The following is a 19,982-nucleotide window of genomic DNA, read 5'->3' on the forward strand; positions in this document are numbered from 1 at the left end:
GACCCTTGTGGTTGTCTGAATGTCCGCATTGGTCCAAAGCCCCTACAGAGGTGAGTTGTCCAGCAAGTATTACTTACTGTTTCCTTAAAATGTTCCCTTAACCAATTTGAGCTGTTGGCACTCTACCTTTGCTTCTGGTAAACATGGTCCAAACACTTCCAACAAAAGTTTATCTTTTTTTACTGCTTTTTCAAAGTCTGCAAAAGATATCTTGCCATCATTGTCATAATCCTAGAGAGGAAGATGATATCTTGATAAATGATAGGTTTTAATTTTGCCTGGAAAACTTTGCCAAGTACACTTTAGTGGGCCCTACTTCATAAATCAAAAGGTACTTATTTATCAGGGCTACTTGATACCTGTAATTCTATTTGGAATACCTGGTATTATGGGCTGAATGTGTCTCTCCTGCCATCAAATTCACATCTTAAAGCCCCCCAGTATGATGATTTTGGAAGTGGGGTCTTTGGGAGGCAATTAGATTTAGCTGTCTTGAAGGTGGAGCCCCTGTGACGTAACTGTCCTTATACGTGGAGCAAGACCAGAGTCCTTTCTGCCATGTGAGGACACACTGAAGTGGTGGCTGTCTGCAAGCCAAGAAGAGAACCCTCACCATGGAAGAGAATTGACGGGCACCTTATCTTGGACATTCCAGTTGCAGGATTTTTTTTTTTTAAAGCAATCTTTAGGGATGCCAGGTTAGTTCAGTGGTTTAGCACCTGCCTTCGGCCCAGGGTATGATAAAATATTTAAAACAATCTCTACACCCAATGTGGAGCTTGAGCTTAAAACTTTGAGATCAAGATTTGCACGTTCTACCAACTGAGCTAGCCAGATAGATGCCCCCCCAGTCTCAGGAATTTGAGAGATAAATTCCTGTTTTAAGTCACCCAGTCTGGTATTTTCTTATAGCCGTCCAAGCAAACTAAGACACCTCAGTCCATAATATTTCCTTTCCAAAAAGAAGGGAGTGGGTTTAGTCCTGGGAAATACTATCTCTCAAGAAGTTGACCTTCAGCCCTAAGCAGGAGCTAGTGAGTATTTCTTTAAATAGGTTTTTTTTTTTTTTTTAAAGATTTTATTTATTTATGAGAGACACACAAAGACAGGCAGATACATAGCAAGAGGGAGGAGAAGCAGACTCCATGCAAAGAGCCCGGTGCGGGACTCGATCTCTGGACTCAGATCACACCCTGAGCCAAAGGCGGACGCTCAACTGCTGAGCCACTCAGGTGTCCCTAGTGAGTATTTTTAATGGAAGAAGATACCCTGGAGTTTGTGTTAGCTAAATGTTAGACTCAGCAGCCCTCATCACCTATTTCCTTCCTGATCTGCAGAGTAATGGAGGTAAGCAGAGTCCAGGCTGCCCTAGAGTCATAAATTTTCACTGATATCCAGGATAGGGTCATAGCAAGAAAAGGAAAATCCTTATGTCCATTAGAAAGTGGTACTATTGGTTTCATTGAAAGAATTCTGCACCCCATTTTCTAGTGTGCCTTGGGTAAAACTACTTAGCTTTCTCATCTATAAAATAAAGATAGTAATTTCTACAACATGGGGTTGTTGTGAGATTAAAATGAGTTCATGTATTAATGTTCTGTGAAGGGCCTGGCATATAGTAAGTACTCTATAAGGGACAACTATTTTAATATTGTTATTTTGTTATAATGGTGTTTAGATGGGTTGGAGGGGTAGGGTCATGAAGACAGATTAGAGTAGCATCCAATTTTAGAAGCATTTGCTGCACTACCACCCACACATTAATGAGGTTTTACTGATAGTAAAATAATTTAAACTAGTTAACATTCATTTTGTGCAGTGATTCATTTAATCACCCAGTCATATCATAAGTATTCATTGAACATCCACTATCAGCTAGGCACTGTTCTAGGCAATGAATAGAGCAGAGAACAAAGAATTTCCTGCCCTCATAAAGGTAACTATAATTATAGAGGGCAGCCCAGGTGGCTCAGCGGTTTAGCGCCTCCTTCGGCCCAGGGCGTGATCCTGGAGTCCCAGGATAGAGTCCCATGTCGGGCTCCCTGCATGGAGCCTGCTTCTCCCTCTGCCTGTGTCTCTGCCTCTCTCTTTCTCTTTCTCTCTCTCTCTCTGTCTCATGAATAAATAAATAAAATCTTTAAAAAAATTATAGAGTGAAATAAATCATTTATGTGTCTAGCTTTCTCCAACATCTGCTTGATTGGATAATAATAAGTTCTAGGTTTTCATTTGTACCATTTTCTTCAGTGTTATATCTACCAACTCTTTTATTCCTTCATCAGTCTCTTCCTCAGATGACTGTTGGTGCAGACTGTTCTTCAACATGTCAAATATCTCTTCTTGAGAAATGTAACCATCACCGTTCAAATAGTAAACTTCAAAACAGACTGTCCAAAGCACAAGAAATTTAAAGACTTGGGTAAGAATAGTTAAAATATCACTAGTCTTCTCCTTAGTTATTTCAATACCTAGTTTTTAAAAAGATAAAAACAACTTCTACAACCTACAATTATTGGTCCATATGATAGATTTTAAAATAAAGTACTCTTTATTATACTTCCTTCCACAAGATTAAATATCCCTTGGGATGTGGATTTTGAAATTGAGAGTTTAAAAATATTATGAAACTTGAAACCATGAAAATCTCAGAAAAGAATATAGGAACAAGGCTCCTTGACATGGGAATGATTTCATGGCTCTAACACCAAAAGCACAAGCAACAAAATAAAAAACAAGCGGGCCAAAAATAAATAAATAAATAAAAGACACACACAAAAAAATGGGAATACATCAAACTAAAAAGTTTATGTACAGAAAAGAAAACCATCAACAAATGAAAAGACAGCCTATGGAATGGGAAAAAATACTTGCAAATCAGATAAGGTGTTAATATCCAAAAGATATAAAGAACTCCTACAACTCAATAGCAAAACAAACAAAACCAACCCACTTTAAAAATAGGCAAAGGACTGGAAATAAATATATTACATTATCTTAGTTGGTGACTTCTTATTTCTGGAATACTTTGAAATCAAGGAGTTTAATTTAGGTACTTGAAACTATAAACAAATAATACCTTCTGTATTCAAAGAGATACCATCAATTCCAACTTGTAAATATTAATAGTCTTTTTCCTCTTCTCTGTCCCCACTGTTATTTCCTAGATAACTTCAACAATCTCCTAAGAAACTCCCCTGCCTCTATCTAATTTTTCGTTATTTATTATAGTTGATTCACAACTATCCTCTAGAGAGTGTTGGGGAGAGGAAACTGATGTCTTTTCCTTAGTAAGATTCAACCTTAATGATAAATACATTCAACTTACCTTATTAGCCTCATGTCTCGACATCAGTTTTTCCCAACTCAACATAATCAAACATCCATGCCTTTATTCATACCGTTCCTAATACCTAGCATGGTCTTCTTTCTAGTTTCTTTCTGCTCAAGATTTACTAAGAACCAACTGAAAGGCTAGTTATTCTTTGAAAATGTCTTCTGATCCACCAGATCCCACTGGAAAGAACTTTCTCAACACTCCCATGTAGTATTTTGAAAATACATAGATTTCTAAGTAATCACATTATATTGTGGTTATTAGTCTATATGTATTATGTGACCCAGAACTGAGCATCTCCTGTTGTAGAATGACTTCTTGGATCACAAATAAAAGAAGACTTTTATAGACTTCAAAAAAGTGTGATGAAACTACAATAAAGGAGATATATAAAAATATTTTTTAAGTAAATTCTACATCTGATGTGGGATTCAAACTCACAACCCAAAGATCGAGTTGCATGTTTTACTGACTAAGCCAGCCAGGCACCTCTGAAGATAAATATTTAAACTTATGGTCATTCAATACATATATACACATGTACACATACATGCATGTGTGTGTGTACCTCAATATTATGATTCTCTTCTTACATAGAGTACAAAAACTAAGTATAAACTTCATCACATCACTGACAACATTTTTCAATATATTTGGGTAGTGAGTTTGTCATTCCCTGAGGGTTTGCCTATCTGCACTATCCAAAATGATCTCTCTCTCCCTGGAGAGTGTCTTCCATGACTTCCATCCATTCATTCATGCCACAGATGACCCTACTCAGGTACCAAAAATACAATAGAGCAGGAGCTCTTCCAAACTTTGTATTCTACTTAAATGTTTTTGCAAAAGAGTAGAACCAGGTATAAAATTCCAGATAATCAGATCAGCTGTGTCTTTTTGTTGAGTCTCTTTGATCCAGAGCATACATAAAGCACAACCTTGAGAAGTAGTATTTTTCCCGTTAACATATCCTGAAATGTCTATGAGACCTTTTTAGAAAGAGGGATTAGAGAAGGAAAATTCTTTGATAGTGTGATGCTTTAATCATGTATTGCCACAACAATTTACATCCACCAAAAACTTAGCAATTTATGCAAATTCCAACACTAGCGTATTGGTGTCTGATAGTTAATGTGTGTTTCATCTTGTTTTGCGTCAATCACTCCCAGTTATTTTCTTTGATTAAGAGACAGGAATGGCCTCACTGTGACTTATGCACTGGCCTGTATCAAGGCCCATTTTCAGCAGAGCCCAGAGGCAGCCACAAAATCATGGCCTTGCTGGCTGATTGCAGTTGAGCTCAAGCCCTGACCTTAACTTGCTGGTCTTCACTCTTGGCCTTAAGCCAAAGAGTGGTCATGGTGACATTTAGGCATTGCAGAACCAGTGAAGAAAATGTTTGAGGACCCTGGGTCTAGGGACTCTCCCATGAAACAGGCCACCCATTTCATGTTTTGATGTTTTTATAAAGCTGTCATGAACTATTTTTGAAATAGTTGCTGTAGAGAACATGGATTTTATATTTTTAAAAAATGTTTAAGCATTCACTAAATACAAAATTGACAATGCATATTACTGTCAGTAATAACATGTAGAAGAAATCTTACACTTAAGCTTTTCTTCAAAAGTCCCTCGAAGAAACACCGATAATCCTTTAACCCACTCTTTGGCATTTATGCAGTTATCATTGTCTTTGTCAAATGCAAAAAATACTGAAAGAAAAATATCATAGAAGCATATTGTAATTTACAACTATTTTATTTTATTTTAATATTTTATTTATTTATTTATTTATTTATTTATTTATTTATTTATTTATTTATTTATTTAAAGAGAGAGAGAGAGCATGCATGAGTGGGTTGGGGGAGAGGCAGAGGGAGAAGCTGATTCCCCGTTGAGCAGGGAGCCTGATGCAGGGCCCCATCAGGAGACCCTGAGAGATCATGAGCTCAGCCGAAGGCAGATGCTTAACTGACTGAGCCACCCAGGCACCACACAGCTATTTTATAATTCAGAAGTATGTATATATCAAAAGATTTTCAAAACCTTCCTCAAAACAACAACAAAAACACACTGAAAACCTTTCCTCCCAAATTGAGGGGAAAAAAGGGTTTTGGCACAGTCTTTCTTACAAGAGTCAAAATTACTAGAAATATGTTTCCCACAGATTTTTATAGAAAAAAAGGAATAATTCTCCTCCAGGATCAATGATGAACTTCACTTGTGATATTTTGTACAGTTACTATGAGCCAAGAAGAGCAACATGGAGCTAATCAAGTGATGGTAATTTATACTAAAAAGAGTGGCAGGGGTTCCTGGGTGGCTCAGTCTGTTGAGTAGCCAACTCTTAATTTTGGCTCAAGTCATGGTCTCAGGTCCTGGGATCCAGCCCTGCATTGGATCTCTGCTCACTGGGGAGTTTGCTTGAGATTCTCTCTCCCTCTCCTGCTGTCCCTCCCCCTACTCACACTCTGTCTCTAAAATAAACAAATCATTTAAATAAATAAAAATAAAAAGAGTGGCAAAGGGGACACCTGGCTAGCTCAGTTGGTAGAGCATGTGGCTTTTGATCTTGAGGGGGTCATGAGTTCAAACTCCATGTTAAATGTAGAGATTACTTTAAGAAATAGTAATAATAGGGATGCCTGGGTGAGCATCTGCCTTTGGCTCAGGGCGTGATCCTGGGATTCGGGATTGAGTCCCACTTCAGGCTCCTTGCAGGGAGCCCGCTTCTCCCTCTGCCTGTGTCTCTGCCTTTCTCTGTGTCTCACATGAATAAATAAATCTTTGAAATGTTTATTAAATTAAATTTAAACAATAAAATAGTAATAATATAAATAAAATGCATTTGAAAAGAGTGGCAAAATTCTGTTCTAAACAGTATGTATAGGGCAGCCCCGGTGGTGCAGCAGTTTGGCGCCGCCTGCAGCCTGGGCTGTGATCCTGGAGACCTGGGATCGAGTCCCACATCAGGCTCCCTGCATAGAGCCTGCTTCTCCCTCTGTCTGTGTCTCTGCCCCTCTCTCTCTGTGCCTATGAATAAATAAATAAAAAATCTTTAAAAAAAAACCCAGTATGTATAATACCTAAAGATAATTTACTAAAATAACATATTATTTTTAAAATTACCAATGAAATCTTGGTATTATTATATAGAAGATAAAATGTTACTCTTTTAGGGGTAATGTTAATTATTTTTATTATGATTATGGTTTCAAGGTATATACCTATGTCAAAACATCAAATTGAACACTAAAAATTTGTTAGTGAAACTGGATCACATTAGATAATTTCCTATTTTATTTTTTTAAAGATTTTATTTATTTATTCATGAGAGACAGAGAGAGACAGAGGCAGAGACACAGGCAGAGGGAGAAGCAGGCTCCTCTCAGGGAGCCCAAGCAGGACTCAATACCAGGACCATGGGACCACGACGTGAGCCAAAGGCAGACGCGCCACCACTGAGCCATCCAGGTGCCCCTAATTTCCTATTTTAAATATAAGATCCTCTACTTTTTTCAGTTTAATGAGTAATTATCATTTTTGATACTAATACAGTATTTTTATGAGGAAAGAGTAGTCATTTAGTAGTTTACATGTCTACAGCATATGAATCCAAAAACTTCATGAGTAAAAAGTCATATGCTTAACTTAAAAAAAAAAAAAAACTAATACTGGCAACTTACTTACTGGTTATTTCTCAAGATGGTACAGCTATGAGATAAAACATTCTGAGTGAGTTTTGATTAAAAACCATCCTCACGGGATGCCTGGGTGGCTCAGCATCCCTCACGGGATGTTGGGTGTCTGCCTTTGACTTGGGGCATGATCCTGGGGTCCGAGATTGGGTCCCACAATGGGCTCCTGTGGGAAGCCTGCTTCTCCCTTTGCCTGTGTCTCTGCCTCTCTCTCTTTCTCTCTCTCTCTCATAAATAGATAAATAAAATATTTTTAAAAAATCCTCACAATCAGATCAACTTTTATATTGGCAGCCTTATCAGAATTAAGTCCATCTAGTTTGGCATGGAAAAACTCAAGGGGGATCCCTGGGTGGCTCAGTGGTTTGGCACCTGCCTTCGGCTCAGGGCGTGATCCTGGAGTCCCGCGTTGGGCTCCTTGCATGGAGCCTGCTTCTCTCTCTGCCTCTCTCTCTCTCTCTCTCTGTCTATCATGAATAAATGAATAAAATCTTTAAAAAAAAAAAGAGAGAGAGAAAAACTCAAGGGGCACCTAGGTGGCTCAGTTGGTTGAACATCTAACTCGACTTTTGGCTCAGGACATGATCTGGGAGGTGTGGGATCAGCTCCCCAGCCCCCAGAGGAACTCTGTGCTCAGGAATGGGTTCCTGCTCAGCTCAGAGTCCACTTGTCCCCCTCCCTGCCCTCTGCCCCTCCCTCAACTTGCACCAAATAAATAAACTTTAAAAAAATTCAAAGTCTTTGATGACAACTGAACACACATACATATATAAAAATTTGCCATATATAATTTTGTCATTACAAATAGATATTTGCCACATATTAATATGTACACCACATATATATTGCCATCTCAGCTTGGTCCATTTCAATTTCTTAAGACTCTTACCCCTATTCATTAGCATATCATCAGTCATTCCAAATACGCTGTGCAGGATCGCTCGAAATGCATTACGATCTAGTCCAAAGTTATTAAGTCTTACATTAGCTCTTTCCACCAAGCTGTGAAAAAGTCTTATGAGACACTCTACTTCACTTTTTTTGACTGTAAAATAAAAATACAAATATATACAGCTTAGACTTAGTGAGTACTCCAATCTAATAAAAAAATATTTTACTAAGCAGCTATTTTGTTCCTATGGTGCTAGATGCCCTAGCAATGAAAAAGTATGACATGACTTGTTACTTAATGGCTTACACAATTAAAACAGGCATCACCTAGAAGTCTCATAAGATAGCATGTAAATGGAAAATCATGTAACATAGCAGTCACCACTATAGACATGTAAAGAAAGAGAAATCAGTGTGGGAAAGAGGAGTTGGGTCACTATCATGGGAGCAGACTTTTAACAGAGATTTGAAGGATGCATATTATTTATGCAGGAAGAAATGTGTTGGAGGTAGTAAAATAGAGAATTCCAGGGAGAGAAAACATGGGTAAAGGGAAGAAGTGAATTGTGGTTGGGTTTGGACATGCTCTATTGGGAGCACAACAACTGGAGAAATGAAACAAGATTGAAGAGAATGGGCTAATGGCAGAGAAAATTATCCTTTATACTTGACTTTAACCACATAGAATTGAACTGCAGATCCACTTAAAGATGATTTAAAAAAAACATAGTGCAGGGCTGTAAATGTATTTTCTCTTATGATTTTCTTTATTTTGGGGAAAGGGGGGGAGTGAGGAGAGGGAGAGGGAGAGAATCTTTAACAGGCTTCACCCCCAGAGCAGTGCCGGATATCACAACCTGAGCTAAAAGCAAGAGTTGGAGGCTGAACCGATTGAGCCACCCAAGTGCCCCATTCTCTTATGATTTTCTTCTTAATAATAGTACTTTTTAAATTTTATTTATTTACTCATGAGACACAGAGAGAGAGGCAGAGGGAGAAGTAGGCTCCCCATGAAGCAGAGAGCCTAATGTGGGATTTGATCCCAGGAACCCAGGAATACGACCTGAGCTGAAGGCAGATGCTTAATGAACTGAGCCACGCAGGCATCCCTCTCTTATGATTTCCTTAATAATATTTTCTTTTCTTTAACTTACTTTAAGATTACAGTATATAATACATAAAATGTATGAAATATGTTAATTGATTTTATAATTAAGGTCAGTAGTAGGCTATTGTCAGTAAAGGTTTTAAAAGCTCAAACATGGATTTTCAACTGTGTGGGGTTGGTGCTTGTATCCTACAGGTCGTTCAAGGGTCAGCTGCATTTTACTGAAGCAGTGTTTCTCATGGACCACTTCTGGACCATCTGTATGAGAGAATCAATCCCCTCTTCATTGTTTAATCCAGATTCCCATGTCTTGCCCCAGACCTACCAAGTCAAAATCGCTAACATCAGGCTCAGGAATTAGCTTTTAAACAAGAGCTCTGTTGATTCTTCTAGGCCCTATGGATTGAGAAGTGGTTAGGAAAATTCATCTGGCAAAATTACATTGAAGGGGAAAACTGGAAGCATAGAAGCCAGGCTTGGAGTGATAGGGCTTTGGTTAGGGAGGTGGAGATGAGGTCAGAAAGTGGAAAGGGACTTGGAATGTTAGAGAAAATCAGGACTTGGAGACTAATTTTCTAACAGAAATTTCCAATATTCTTACACCCGAATTTCACTCTAGATTTAGGAAAAGGGTATTTTGAAAGAAGTGAATGGGTGATTCTAATGCATTGTCAGGACCGAGAATTAAGGGATTAGATTTAGGGGGGCTGGGGTACTGAAGTGCCAGATTCCACTTCTGTTTCTAAATTAGAACAGCAGACTTAGATGAGTCATAAAGCTTCCTTATGGCTCAGAGTCCTCACCTATGAAAACTGGGTATTGTCCTAGATGATCTTTGAGATTCCTTCAGTTTCTAAAAGCCCATTTCTATGAATCATAGATTATTTGAAAGAACCAGAAGAGTTAGGAAGGAAACCTGGTTACTATTTTTTCTCTTCCACCCCTTCCCCCGTTTTTTCTTTTTATAAGGAAAGTAGGGAGAAATATTTTAGACGCTATCTTTGAGATGATTTTAACTCACCCAATTGAAATCAATGATAACACATAGCACATACACAGTTTACAACATTAGGGTTTCTACAATGGTCAGAATGATTTGGTTCTTAGGGGAATGGCTGATAAATCTGAAGAATAAGCAATTACAAAGGTACCTACTGTTTTATGAACTAAATTAGATTTCCAGGCTCCACAATATAACTATAAGCCCTGAAATACAACATAAAGATCATTTTTATCCATCCAAAAAGCATTTATTAAGAGCCTCCTGTGAACCAGGCAATGAATACACCATGCTTCCTGCCCACAAAGTTGTTATACTTTGGCTAAGATTTAAAAAAAAAGGGGGGGGGGGATGCCTGGGTGGCTCAGAGGTTAGCCTGATCCTGGAGTCCTGGGATCGGGTCCCACATCGGACTCCCTGCGTGGAGCCTGCTTCTCTCTCTGCCTGTGTCTCTGCCTCTCTCTGTGTCTCTCATGAATAAATAAATAAAATCTTAAAAAAAAAAAGGTGCCACAAGGTATTACAAGCACTATGATTGATGGTGTTTGGCCATGACCCAAAGAAAGGAATAATCAACTGGGGAGGGAGTAGGAAATTAAGAAAGGTCCCGAGGTGTCACTTGAGCTAAGACCTGCCAAAGGTAAGCATTTGCCAGAGGAGGCAGCTTTGAGGTATGTTCCGAGTTAGCTGCAAATGGTTTGGTGTAGCTAAGTGGCAGATTTGACTTTATGCAGAATGAGGAGTTTCTGAAACATTTTGGCTGGCAAGTTAATAGGATCATATTTGCACTTAACGGAGATCACTTTGGCAGTACATTGTTGAAACTACCTTGTGGGACACCTGGGTGGCTCAGCGGTTGAGCGTCTGCCTTTGACTCAGGACATGATCCCAGAGTCCCGGGATCGAGTCCCACATTGGGATTCCTGCATGGAGCCTGCTTCTCCCTCTGCCTGTTTCTCTGCGTCTCTCTCTCTGAGTATCTCATGAATAAACAAAATCTTAAAAAAAAAAACAAAAAACAAACTACCTTGTGAATGGGTGAGTCCAGATATGACAACACTGTCTTCCCAATCCATCCCCCATGCTCTTTGTACAATGACTTTGATATTCCTTTTTTTTTTTTTCTAAAGACTTTATTTATTTATTCATGAAAGATGCAGAGAGAGAGAGAGAGGCAGTCACAGGCAGAGGGAGAAGCAGGCTCCATACAGGGAGCCCGGCATGAGACTCGATCCTGGGTCTTCAGGATCACGCCCGGGGCCGAAGGCAGATGCTAAACTGCTGAACCACCCAGGGATTCCTGACTTTGATATTCCTGAGAGATGGGGGTCTCTCCTTTACTTGAAACTAGGAGGGGGCAGGGTGTGTGTGTATGACTGTTTCAACCAGTAGAGCTCAGTGGAAATGAAGCAATATTGACTTCAAGGCTAGATCACATAAGGGGATGCAGCAGCTCCGAGGACAAAAACTTGTTGTATTCTCCTTCTTTTCTTTGGAATACGAAGAACAAAGCAGCTCAGGTGTGGATGCAATATAAGGAGTGCAGAGTATGTTAATGATCGCCTGAAAGTACTCCTGCTCAATTCTGAGGGAGAGAATTATCATTGGAGTGGAAATGTTAGCACCAACAATGTGAAAATGGATCCCTGAGGAAAGGGATGTTGTAAGAGTCAGGAGCTAAAAAAAAAAAAAAAAAAAAAAAGAGTCAGGAGCTGCTCTGAGTCAAATATTAACAAGTCATTCAAGACAGCTAGTAAGGGTTTTAGGCACAATCTTCAGCAGGTAATAACTTTTTCTGAGTTTTATCCATGTAAGCTCACATTTCATTATATCTAAAGACCTCACTCATGATGTCAAGGAACCATTGTTAATGATATTTGGGAGATCATAGGTAATGAGAATGGTGAGGTACTAGAGATTGGCCCGTGTTACTTATTTTGGAATAATTTTAGATTTACATAAGAGAAGCAAAGATGAGAGTTTGCATAAAATCTTCACTGTCTTTCCTTGTTAACACCTTACAGAACGATGGTACATTTGTCAAAACAAATACACTAACATTGGTACTTTATTATTAAACTATAGATTTTACCACACTTTCCCCACAAATGTCCTTTATTGGCGGGTTCCAGAATCCAAGCCGGGATATGCTTGGTTGTCATGTCTCTTCCAATTTGTGAGTTTTCAGTCTTTCGTGACCTTGAGTTTTTATTTTGCATAATGTTCCTCAGTTGTTTGCCTAAGTTTTTCTCACGATTAGACTGTAGTTAGGGGTTTTGGGGAAGGATACTAGAGATAGGTTGCTGTTCTTCTCACATGTCAGGGGGATACATATTAACAAGGTTAACTGTTGATAACTTTGATCACTTGGTTAAGCTAGTCTACAGGATTCTCCACTCTAGTTACCATTTTCCCTTTCCACAATCTATTCTTTAGAAGCCAGCTGCTCAAGTGAAATGAATTCCACTTCTTGGGAAGGAGTATCTATATTATTATTTGGAGTTCCTTCTCCTGAAAGGAAGAGGTGTTTCCTCATTTACTTACTCAATTATTTATGTCAGTATGGGGTGTGTGTGTGTCACATACACTCATTTTATAATAATTGTTAATTTTCTTGCTCAAATTGTTCATTTTGGACACTGGGAACTTTTGAATGGTTTCTTGTATGTTTCACATAGCATAATCCATTGGCTTTTTCATCTCTTTGGTGAAATTAGTTGGACCTCCAATTTATAGTCACTCAGAAATGAAGGTAACAACTTAGACTTGTGATGGGCATCTGAAGTAGGAGAGTCTTGTGGAACTGAACCTATGGGATCTTATGCCATCTCAGGGAGTGTCAGGATTAAGAAATTGCTGGAATGTCACAGAAAATTGCTTGCTGGGGAAAAAACCATATGGTTGGGAGACCAGAAGTGTAGGTGTGGTAGTAATGTCAGAGTAAAAGAGAAAAAGAGGTGTAGTATACGTTTTCCTTTACACTCTGTGCAGCTATTTCTTCAAGGAATCCTCATTCTTTTTTATTGGAGATTGATATTTAGACACCAAGGTCTAGGCACTGGGTGTGCTTGTTATTACTGGGGTATTAATATTTCTAAGCCCAATATATAATGAGGGGGGCAGAATATTTCTAAGCCCTCTCAGCAAACATTGCTAGAAAATATGTCTGTATACTAACCTACGTATGCATACATACTGGCACATGTTATGTCTCACAAATAAAGTGAAAGGCAAATACTGGACTACTGGATTTATAGGTGGTCCTGGGCTAAGTCCCAGAAGAGATAATCAATTGTATTAGAAATTCATGAACACTCAGGGGCTCATGAATTCATAAGGATAAATCATACTAGATTTAACTTATTTCCTCCTTTTGGTAGGACCACTCCTACTGAATCAGAGAAATGCAGATTACAAAGTATTTGGATTTTAGCAAGGCATACGACAAAAATTTCTTATTCTTACATGAATTATCTACTCAGTATCCAGTAGTGCCAAGCACAAGAGTAGGCTTTCAAATGAATGTTTGCTAAATGATGGCCCCTTATAAATAGCAGAGGTAAAGGAATATACTGATGAGTTAGAATCCAAAGTAACATCTTGATGCCAAAATAATCACTTGAATCAAACAATATGAAATTATTGGGAAGCTTTAAAATTCTTCACTTAAAAAAAAATAAAATTCTTCACTTAGCTTTAAAAAACTTTTATTCTACGTTAAGTGTAAAAAAAATGGCTAAACAACATATGTGTGAAGACTGGGTCAATTCCTAACTCGCCATCAGTCAAGCTGGGATTGCTATTACGCTTACAGAACTGAAGTTTCATGAAACTAAGAATGTAATATGTGTTGACTAATTGAATTTTAAATTAAAAAAATAAATTCTAAGGGAAGACATCACCATGTAGTTAGCAATAGTATTCAAGATCCTAAAGAAAAAAGTACAATTTCCCTGGGCTTAAAGCACTAGGAAAGGCAGTAGGCAGTTGAAACTCCTGTATATTGTTTCTGAATATTTTGAAGGCTCAAGAGAAAAAAACCACCAATGTGAGAAATAAAACCAAGACAATAAATTAGCTAGGTTTCAAATTCCAGAGACCCAAGAAAGCAAAGATTTAATTAAATACAAATACACACAAAACCAGATTGCCAAGGATGTGTGAATATGCAACTTAATGTATAAATTTAGAACAATAGAAGATTGAACCCATAAGTATAAGAACAAAAAGAAATGAAGTTTCACTTGGAAAAGACAATTTTGATTAGGAACTCTTAAACTTAAAAAAAAAACTTAAAAAAAAAAAAGGAATTCTTAAACTTCAGTGTGTCTTAAGAGTACATGGAGTGAATGATCTGGATGCTTGGCCCCACTTGCTGATTTTTAAAATGTACTTAGGGTGGTACCCAGGAATCTACATTTTCAATATGAATCTTTGGGTGATTCTAATGGTGGAGATACTCCCACCATACCATGAGTAAGAGCCAAGATCAACTATAGAATTTGTGGGCCCAAAGCAAAGAAAACATGGGTCCTTCACTCACAGTCTGTGTTGACACAGCATTAAACTAAGCATGGGGCCCTGCGACAATCCATAGGCTGCAACCCATGATTAATTATGCCCTGATGTAATGATCCTCCACCCCCACTAGATTAAATGTTTTAAAAATTCTAGTTAATTTTAATTTGCATTTACATTTATTTATTTAAAAAGATTTGAGAGAGAGAGATAGCAAGAGAGAGCATGAGCAGGGGGCAGAGAGGGAGAAGCAGGCTCCCTGGGAGCAGGGAGCCCAATGTGGGTCTCGATTAGATCCCAGAACCCTGAGATCATGACCAGAACCACAGGCAGACACTTAACCAACTGAGCCACCCAGGTGCCCCCCTCTTTTAAAATAATTTTAATTTACATTTAAATAGGGATCCCTGGGTGGCGCAGCGGTTTGGCGCCTGCCTTTGGCCCAGGGCGTGATCCTGGAGACCCGGAGTCGAATCCCACATTGGGCTCCTGGTGCATGGAGCCTGCTCCTCCCTCTGCCTATGTCTCTGCCTCTCTCTCTCTGTGACTATCATAAATAAATAAAAAAATTACATTTAAATATCCACACACATACTTTAAAAAATGAGGCGCCTGGCTGGTTGGTTAGAGCAATGACTCTTCATGTCAGGGCCATGAGTTCAAGCCCCATCTTGGGTGTAGAAATTACCTAAATTAAAAAAAAAAAAAAAAAAAGCCACACATAGCTAGTGGTTACTATACCGGGCAATGCAGCTCTAGCTCCATATTTTATTCCAGCCAGCTGCCTCAAGACAGTTCCTTCCTGAGAAAAGGAGGCCAACACAGCACTCATTGTTAACCCTCCCCATGCCTATGAAGAACCAAATTCCAGGACTTGGCTGGCTCAGCTTGGTAAAGCATTTGACTCTTGATCTCGGGGTTGTGAATTCAAGCCCCATGTTAGGTGTAGAAATTACTTAAAAATCTTCAAACAACAAAAAAAGTCATGAGAGGCCAATGTCTACCCTTGTCTCAACTGAAGGACCCAAGAACTGAGCCAAATTCAACTTTTTTTTTTTTTAAGATTTTATTTATTTATTTATGAGAGACACACAGAGAGTGAGAGGCAGAGACACAGGCAGAGGGAGAAGCAGGCTCCATTCAAGGAGCCCTACGTGGGACTCGATCCCGGGTCTCCAGGATCACACCCTGGGCTGCAGGCGGCACTAAACCGCTGCGCCACCAGGGCTGCCCCAAATTCAACTTTCATTCTGTACTTACTATGGCACAGTTGTATACATACATACATAAAAGTTGTATACATACAAAATGACCATAAGACTCTATAATTTGAGAAATAAAGATTGAGTGCAGGCTCTGACATCACCTGTTCTAGTCCTGCCCCCACCAGAAAAGTCCACTGAAATTTTAGACAATCTAAGACTTGGGTTTCCTCATTTGAAAACATGGAAAATATCACCTATCTCACTGGGCTTGTTCTGAGAATTGAAGATGAACACAAACCATTTAGCACAGCAACTTCCCAATGAAGAGCCCAATAAACATGAGTTGTTAGTAATCGGCGTGTAAAATAGGAATCTGGTTACATTGGTGAATAGCTATAGCCTGAACTTTTGTTTCTAACTTAGCATCAAAGCTTTGGAAAGGAATGCAACTCATTCCTCTTTTCAAATAATTGTTAGGTATCTTCTTTGTAGGAGACTATATGGAATACGGATCAGTCTAGTATTACGTGTTCAAAACCGAGACTTTCATCAGAAAATTGCTTTCAAATAACATGTTATGGTACTGAATACACATTTAGATAGCAGACATTAATGAAAACAGTTTCTCCAGAATGGGGAGAGGAGTTAGATTTTTAAAGTCCGCAAAATTTCCTTTTGAATGTCATAAAACTCAAGATACTGTTAAGAAAAAAGCAAATAACGGAAGATATTATATCCAACATTGGTTACACCTGCCAGATGAATTTTAAGGGTTGTCTAACAGCAGGATTAGAAAAACAGACCTTAGAAGGGCCTGAGGAACTCATTGCTTAAATTACAACTGGAGTAAGAAAAAATAGATCACAAGTGAACTTACACGAGCCCTACACTTAAAATATTTTAATCAGGTGTCCTAAAACATATTTGTGTATGTGGAAAGAGTCATATAAGGACTTCTAGGACAGCATAAGTGCTAAAGGATTATCTGTCAACCAAGTACTGATTCTGATACAGTCTGAAATATGATGAGACTCAAACTTTAAAGGTTTACTCTGACCAGTTCCCTGAGTTTTCTGGCACAAAAACTCCCCATAGAGGCAGGGGATTGACAGCTATAGAAGATCTTTTAGATGTTGAAGAAATAGCACATTGCAAGTGCTATTAAATTTAATATAACAGATTTGGGGGGGAGGGGGTTCCTTGCCCTGACCTTAAAAAGGAATTGCTTTGTCTCTTGGGTATGACAACAAGCAATCCTGACTGAGAATCCTGAGATTGTCCTTAGACTTTGAGAAAATTGCTTTTATTTTTTTAAGTGGCGAGAATATTAGAAATGAGAGGAACTCTATTTTGGGAGTTACAAAGAACTTGTTAATGTCCAATAGGTCTGTCAATTTTTCTATTTTATGGAATAAAGGTGTTCAGGCAGTGTTGGATGTCTAATCAGTACTTACAGTTCTTGACAGTATTACTGATGGATTCCACCAGTTTCTTCATAGTCTTCTGGTCCATGCTAAGTGTGGCTTCAACACACTGCAGAATTCTGACACCCTAGTTCCACCCTGCGTGTCCTGGGTTGCCACTGATTCCACAGTTCACTACTCAACGCCCAAAGAATGTGACCATGGCAACATTCCAGCAACCAAACACAGAAGGTTCTCAAGTGATTGGAAAAATATGCAGCAAGGTTGTTACCACCCAATATAAACACAGTAATTTCATTAATGTTATTGTGATTTGAAATATCTACAGCAATTCCAACATTTATGGTTTTTGTAGGGATAACCACCACTTTTTTTTTTTTTTAATTTTTATTTATTTATGATAGTCACACACAGAGAGAGAGAGAGAGAGAGAGAGGCAAAGGCACAGGCAGAGGGAGAAGCAGGCTCCATGCACCGGGAACCCAACGTGGGACTCGATCCTGGGTCTCCAGGATCGCGCCCTGGGCCAAAGGCAGGCGCTAAACCGCTGTGCCACCCAGGGATCCCTAACCACCACTTTAGATGGTACTTCATATTACTGTCATTTATTTTTCCTTAGCACAAACTGTATGGTTGAAAATGTTTCCTTCCTATATGAATACCTAATTGAGAATTAAGTAAGATTATCAAGGCTTTATTTTAATACCGAAATAAAACATTTTTTCCAGGCTATAAATAGCTCCTTCAAAGTTTATAACCTCCTTTAAAAACTCTAACTAATGGGTACCTGAGTGGCTCAGTCAGTTGGGTGTCCAGCTATTGGTTTCACCTCAGGTCATGATCTTGGGGTTGTGGGATTGAGCCCTGCGATGGGTTCCATACTTGGTGGGAAGTTCAGATTCTTTCCCTTTGCCCCTTCCCTTGCTCATACATGCTCTCTCTCTACACCTAATAAATTCTTTTTAAAAAGTTAAAAAATAAAAACTCTAACTAAGTACTCTCTCATGATCACCAAAGAGAGACTTCAGTCTGGGAGGTCCTAGAGAAATGTAAAGCCACACTTGTACCCCTCACTGACTGGTAAGAAAGCATGCTGAGACCATGCAAAAAGTGGCCAAAACAAAAACTGTTCTAACTCTTGTTTACTGCCCAATCCTAATACAGAGAAAAAACATCTCCTAGTCTACGTTTGCTAACTTTCACCATGGTAACTTTCACTGATTTTTAGAATTTAGGACACTATATTTGTACAAATTTTAAATAAGAGTTTTAAAATAAAGCAAATACAACTGGGACAAAAAAGCTTTTCTGAACTTTTCTTTAGGAAATACCAGATGAATGTTCATTGAATTTTAGTTGAATACCAGCAATGTTTTAAAAGAGTGAAACCTGTCACTTTAAGTTTTAAGAGTAACTGTCTCCATTTCTCTGAGGCTAGTCTACTGTTCTTCATCAAATGAAAGAATATTAGACAGCAGGCTTTTAGCATACCTTGACTGAAGCAATACATCTACCCTTTGGATAAACTAAATTCAGGACACTCTTATGGTATTTAAAACACTTAACTAGGGATGCCGGGGTGGCTCAGCAGTTGGGTGTCTGCCTTCGGCTCAGTGCGTGATTCCCGGATCCGAGATGGAGTCCTGCATCGGGCTCCCTGCATGGAGCCTACTTCTCCCTCTGCCTGTGTCTCTGCCTCTCTCTCTGTCTCTTATGAATAAATAAAATCTTAAAAAAATAATTAAAAAAAAAAACACCTAACTATACTAAAGGGCAACTACATGAATTCAAAACAACCAGATAAAGAAAGTACTGGTATAAATTCAATATTTTGATTCAGACACTCATCAATTTTGTTGCAGTTACCTTGGCATTATCCAAATAACATGCCCTGTGTTTATAAAATTGGTGTAAAATTAATCAGGAAAAAGGGTGGTTTGGTGGGAGGAGGAAGTATGAGATTTGCACATAATATCACTTAATTAAATTTTCTTCCCATACCTTATGAAAAAGAAGACTGTTAAGGCTACCATCAGAGGAAGAAAGAGGAACCCTCTTACACTGCTGGTGGGAATGCAAGCTGGTGCAACCACTTTGGAAAACATTATGGAGGTTTCTCAAAATATTAAAAATAGAGCTACCCTACAACCCAGCAACTGCACTACTGAGTATTTACCCAAAACATACAGAGGTAGTGAAATGAAGGGGCACCTGCACCCCAATGTTCATAGCAACAATGTCCACAAAAGCCAAACTTTGGAAAGGGCCCAGATTTCCATCGACAGATGAATGGATAAAGAAGCTGTGGTAAATATATACAATGGAATATTAACTCAGCCATCAAAAAAAAAAAAATCTTTCCATCTGCTACAACGTGGATGGAACTAGATAGAGAGCATTACGCTAAGTGAAATAAAGTCAATCAGAGAAAGATAATTATCATACGATCTCACTCATATGTGGAATTTAAGAAACAAAACAGAGGAGCATAGGGGAAAGAAGGGAAAAAATAAAACAAGATGAAATCAGAGAGGGAGATAAACCCTAAGAGACTCTTAATTATAGGAAACTGGGGTTGCTGGAGGGGAAGGGGTAACCGGATGAGGGCATTAAAGAGGACACTTGATGTAATGAGCACTAGTGTTACATACAACTAATGAATCACAGAACTCTACCTCTGAAACTAATAATACATTATATGTTAACTGAACTAAAAAAAAAAAAAAAAAGGCTACTAGCAGAGGAACAATGAGAAAAACGTTTTCCAGACAGTCAACATAGTCTGGAAAGAATACAATTTTTTT

The 19,982-nt window shown here is 38.6% G+C and overlaps 1 protein-coding gene across 1 annotated transcript; it reads right to left on the reverse strand.

Annotated features, from left to right (window-relative positions):
- Positions 1-9: 9 nt before the first annotated feature.
- On the reverse strand, positions 10-17,390 carry LOC112923887 (calaxin-like). Its single transcript, XM_026003761.2, has 5 exons — positions 17,209-17,390; positions 7,922-8,077; positions 4,942-5,046; positions 2,236-2,387; positions 10-231 (listed from the first exon to the last, which is right to left on the reverse strand). The coding sequence occupies exons 1-5, from the start codon at positions 17,264-17,266 to the stop codon at positions 85-87; spliced, it is 618 nt and encodes a 205-aa protein (XP_025859546.1). The 5' UTR covers positions 17,267-17,390; the 3' UTR covers positions 10-84.
- Between the last annotated feature and the right edge of the window lie 2,592 nt (positions 17,391-19,982).

This window comes from Vulpes vulpes, chromosome 7 (genome assembly GCF_048418805.1).
Source record: "Vulpes vulpes isolate BD-2025 chromosome 7, VulVul3, whole genome shotgun sequence".
Lineage (NCBI taxonomy): Eukaryota > Metazoa > Chordata > Mammalia > Carnivora > Canidae > Vulpes > Vulpes vulpes.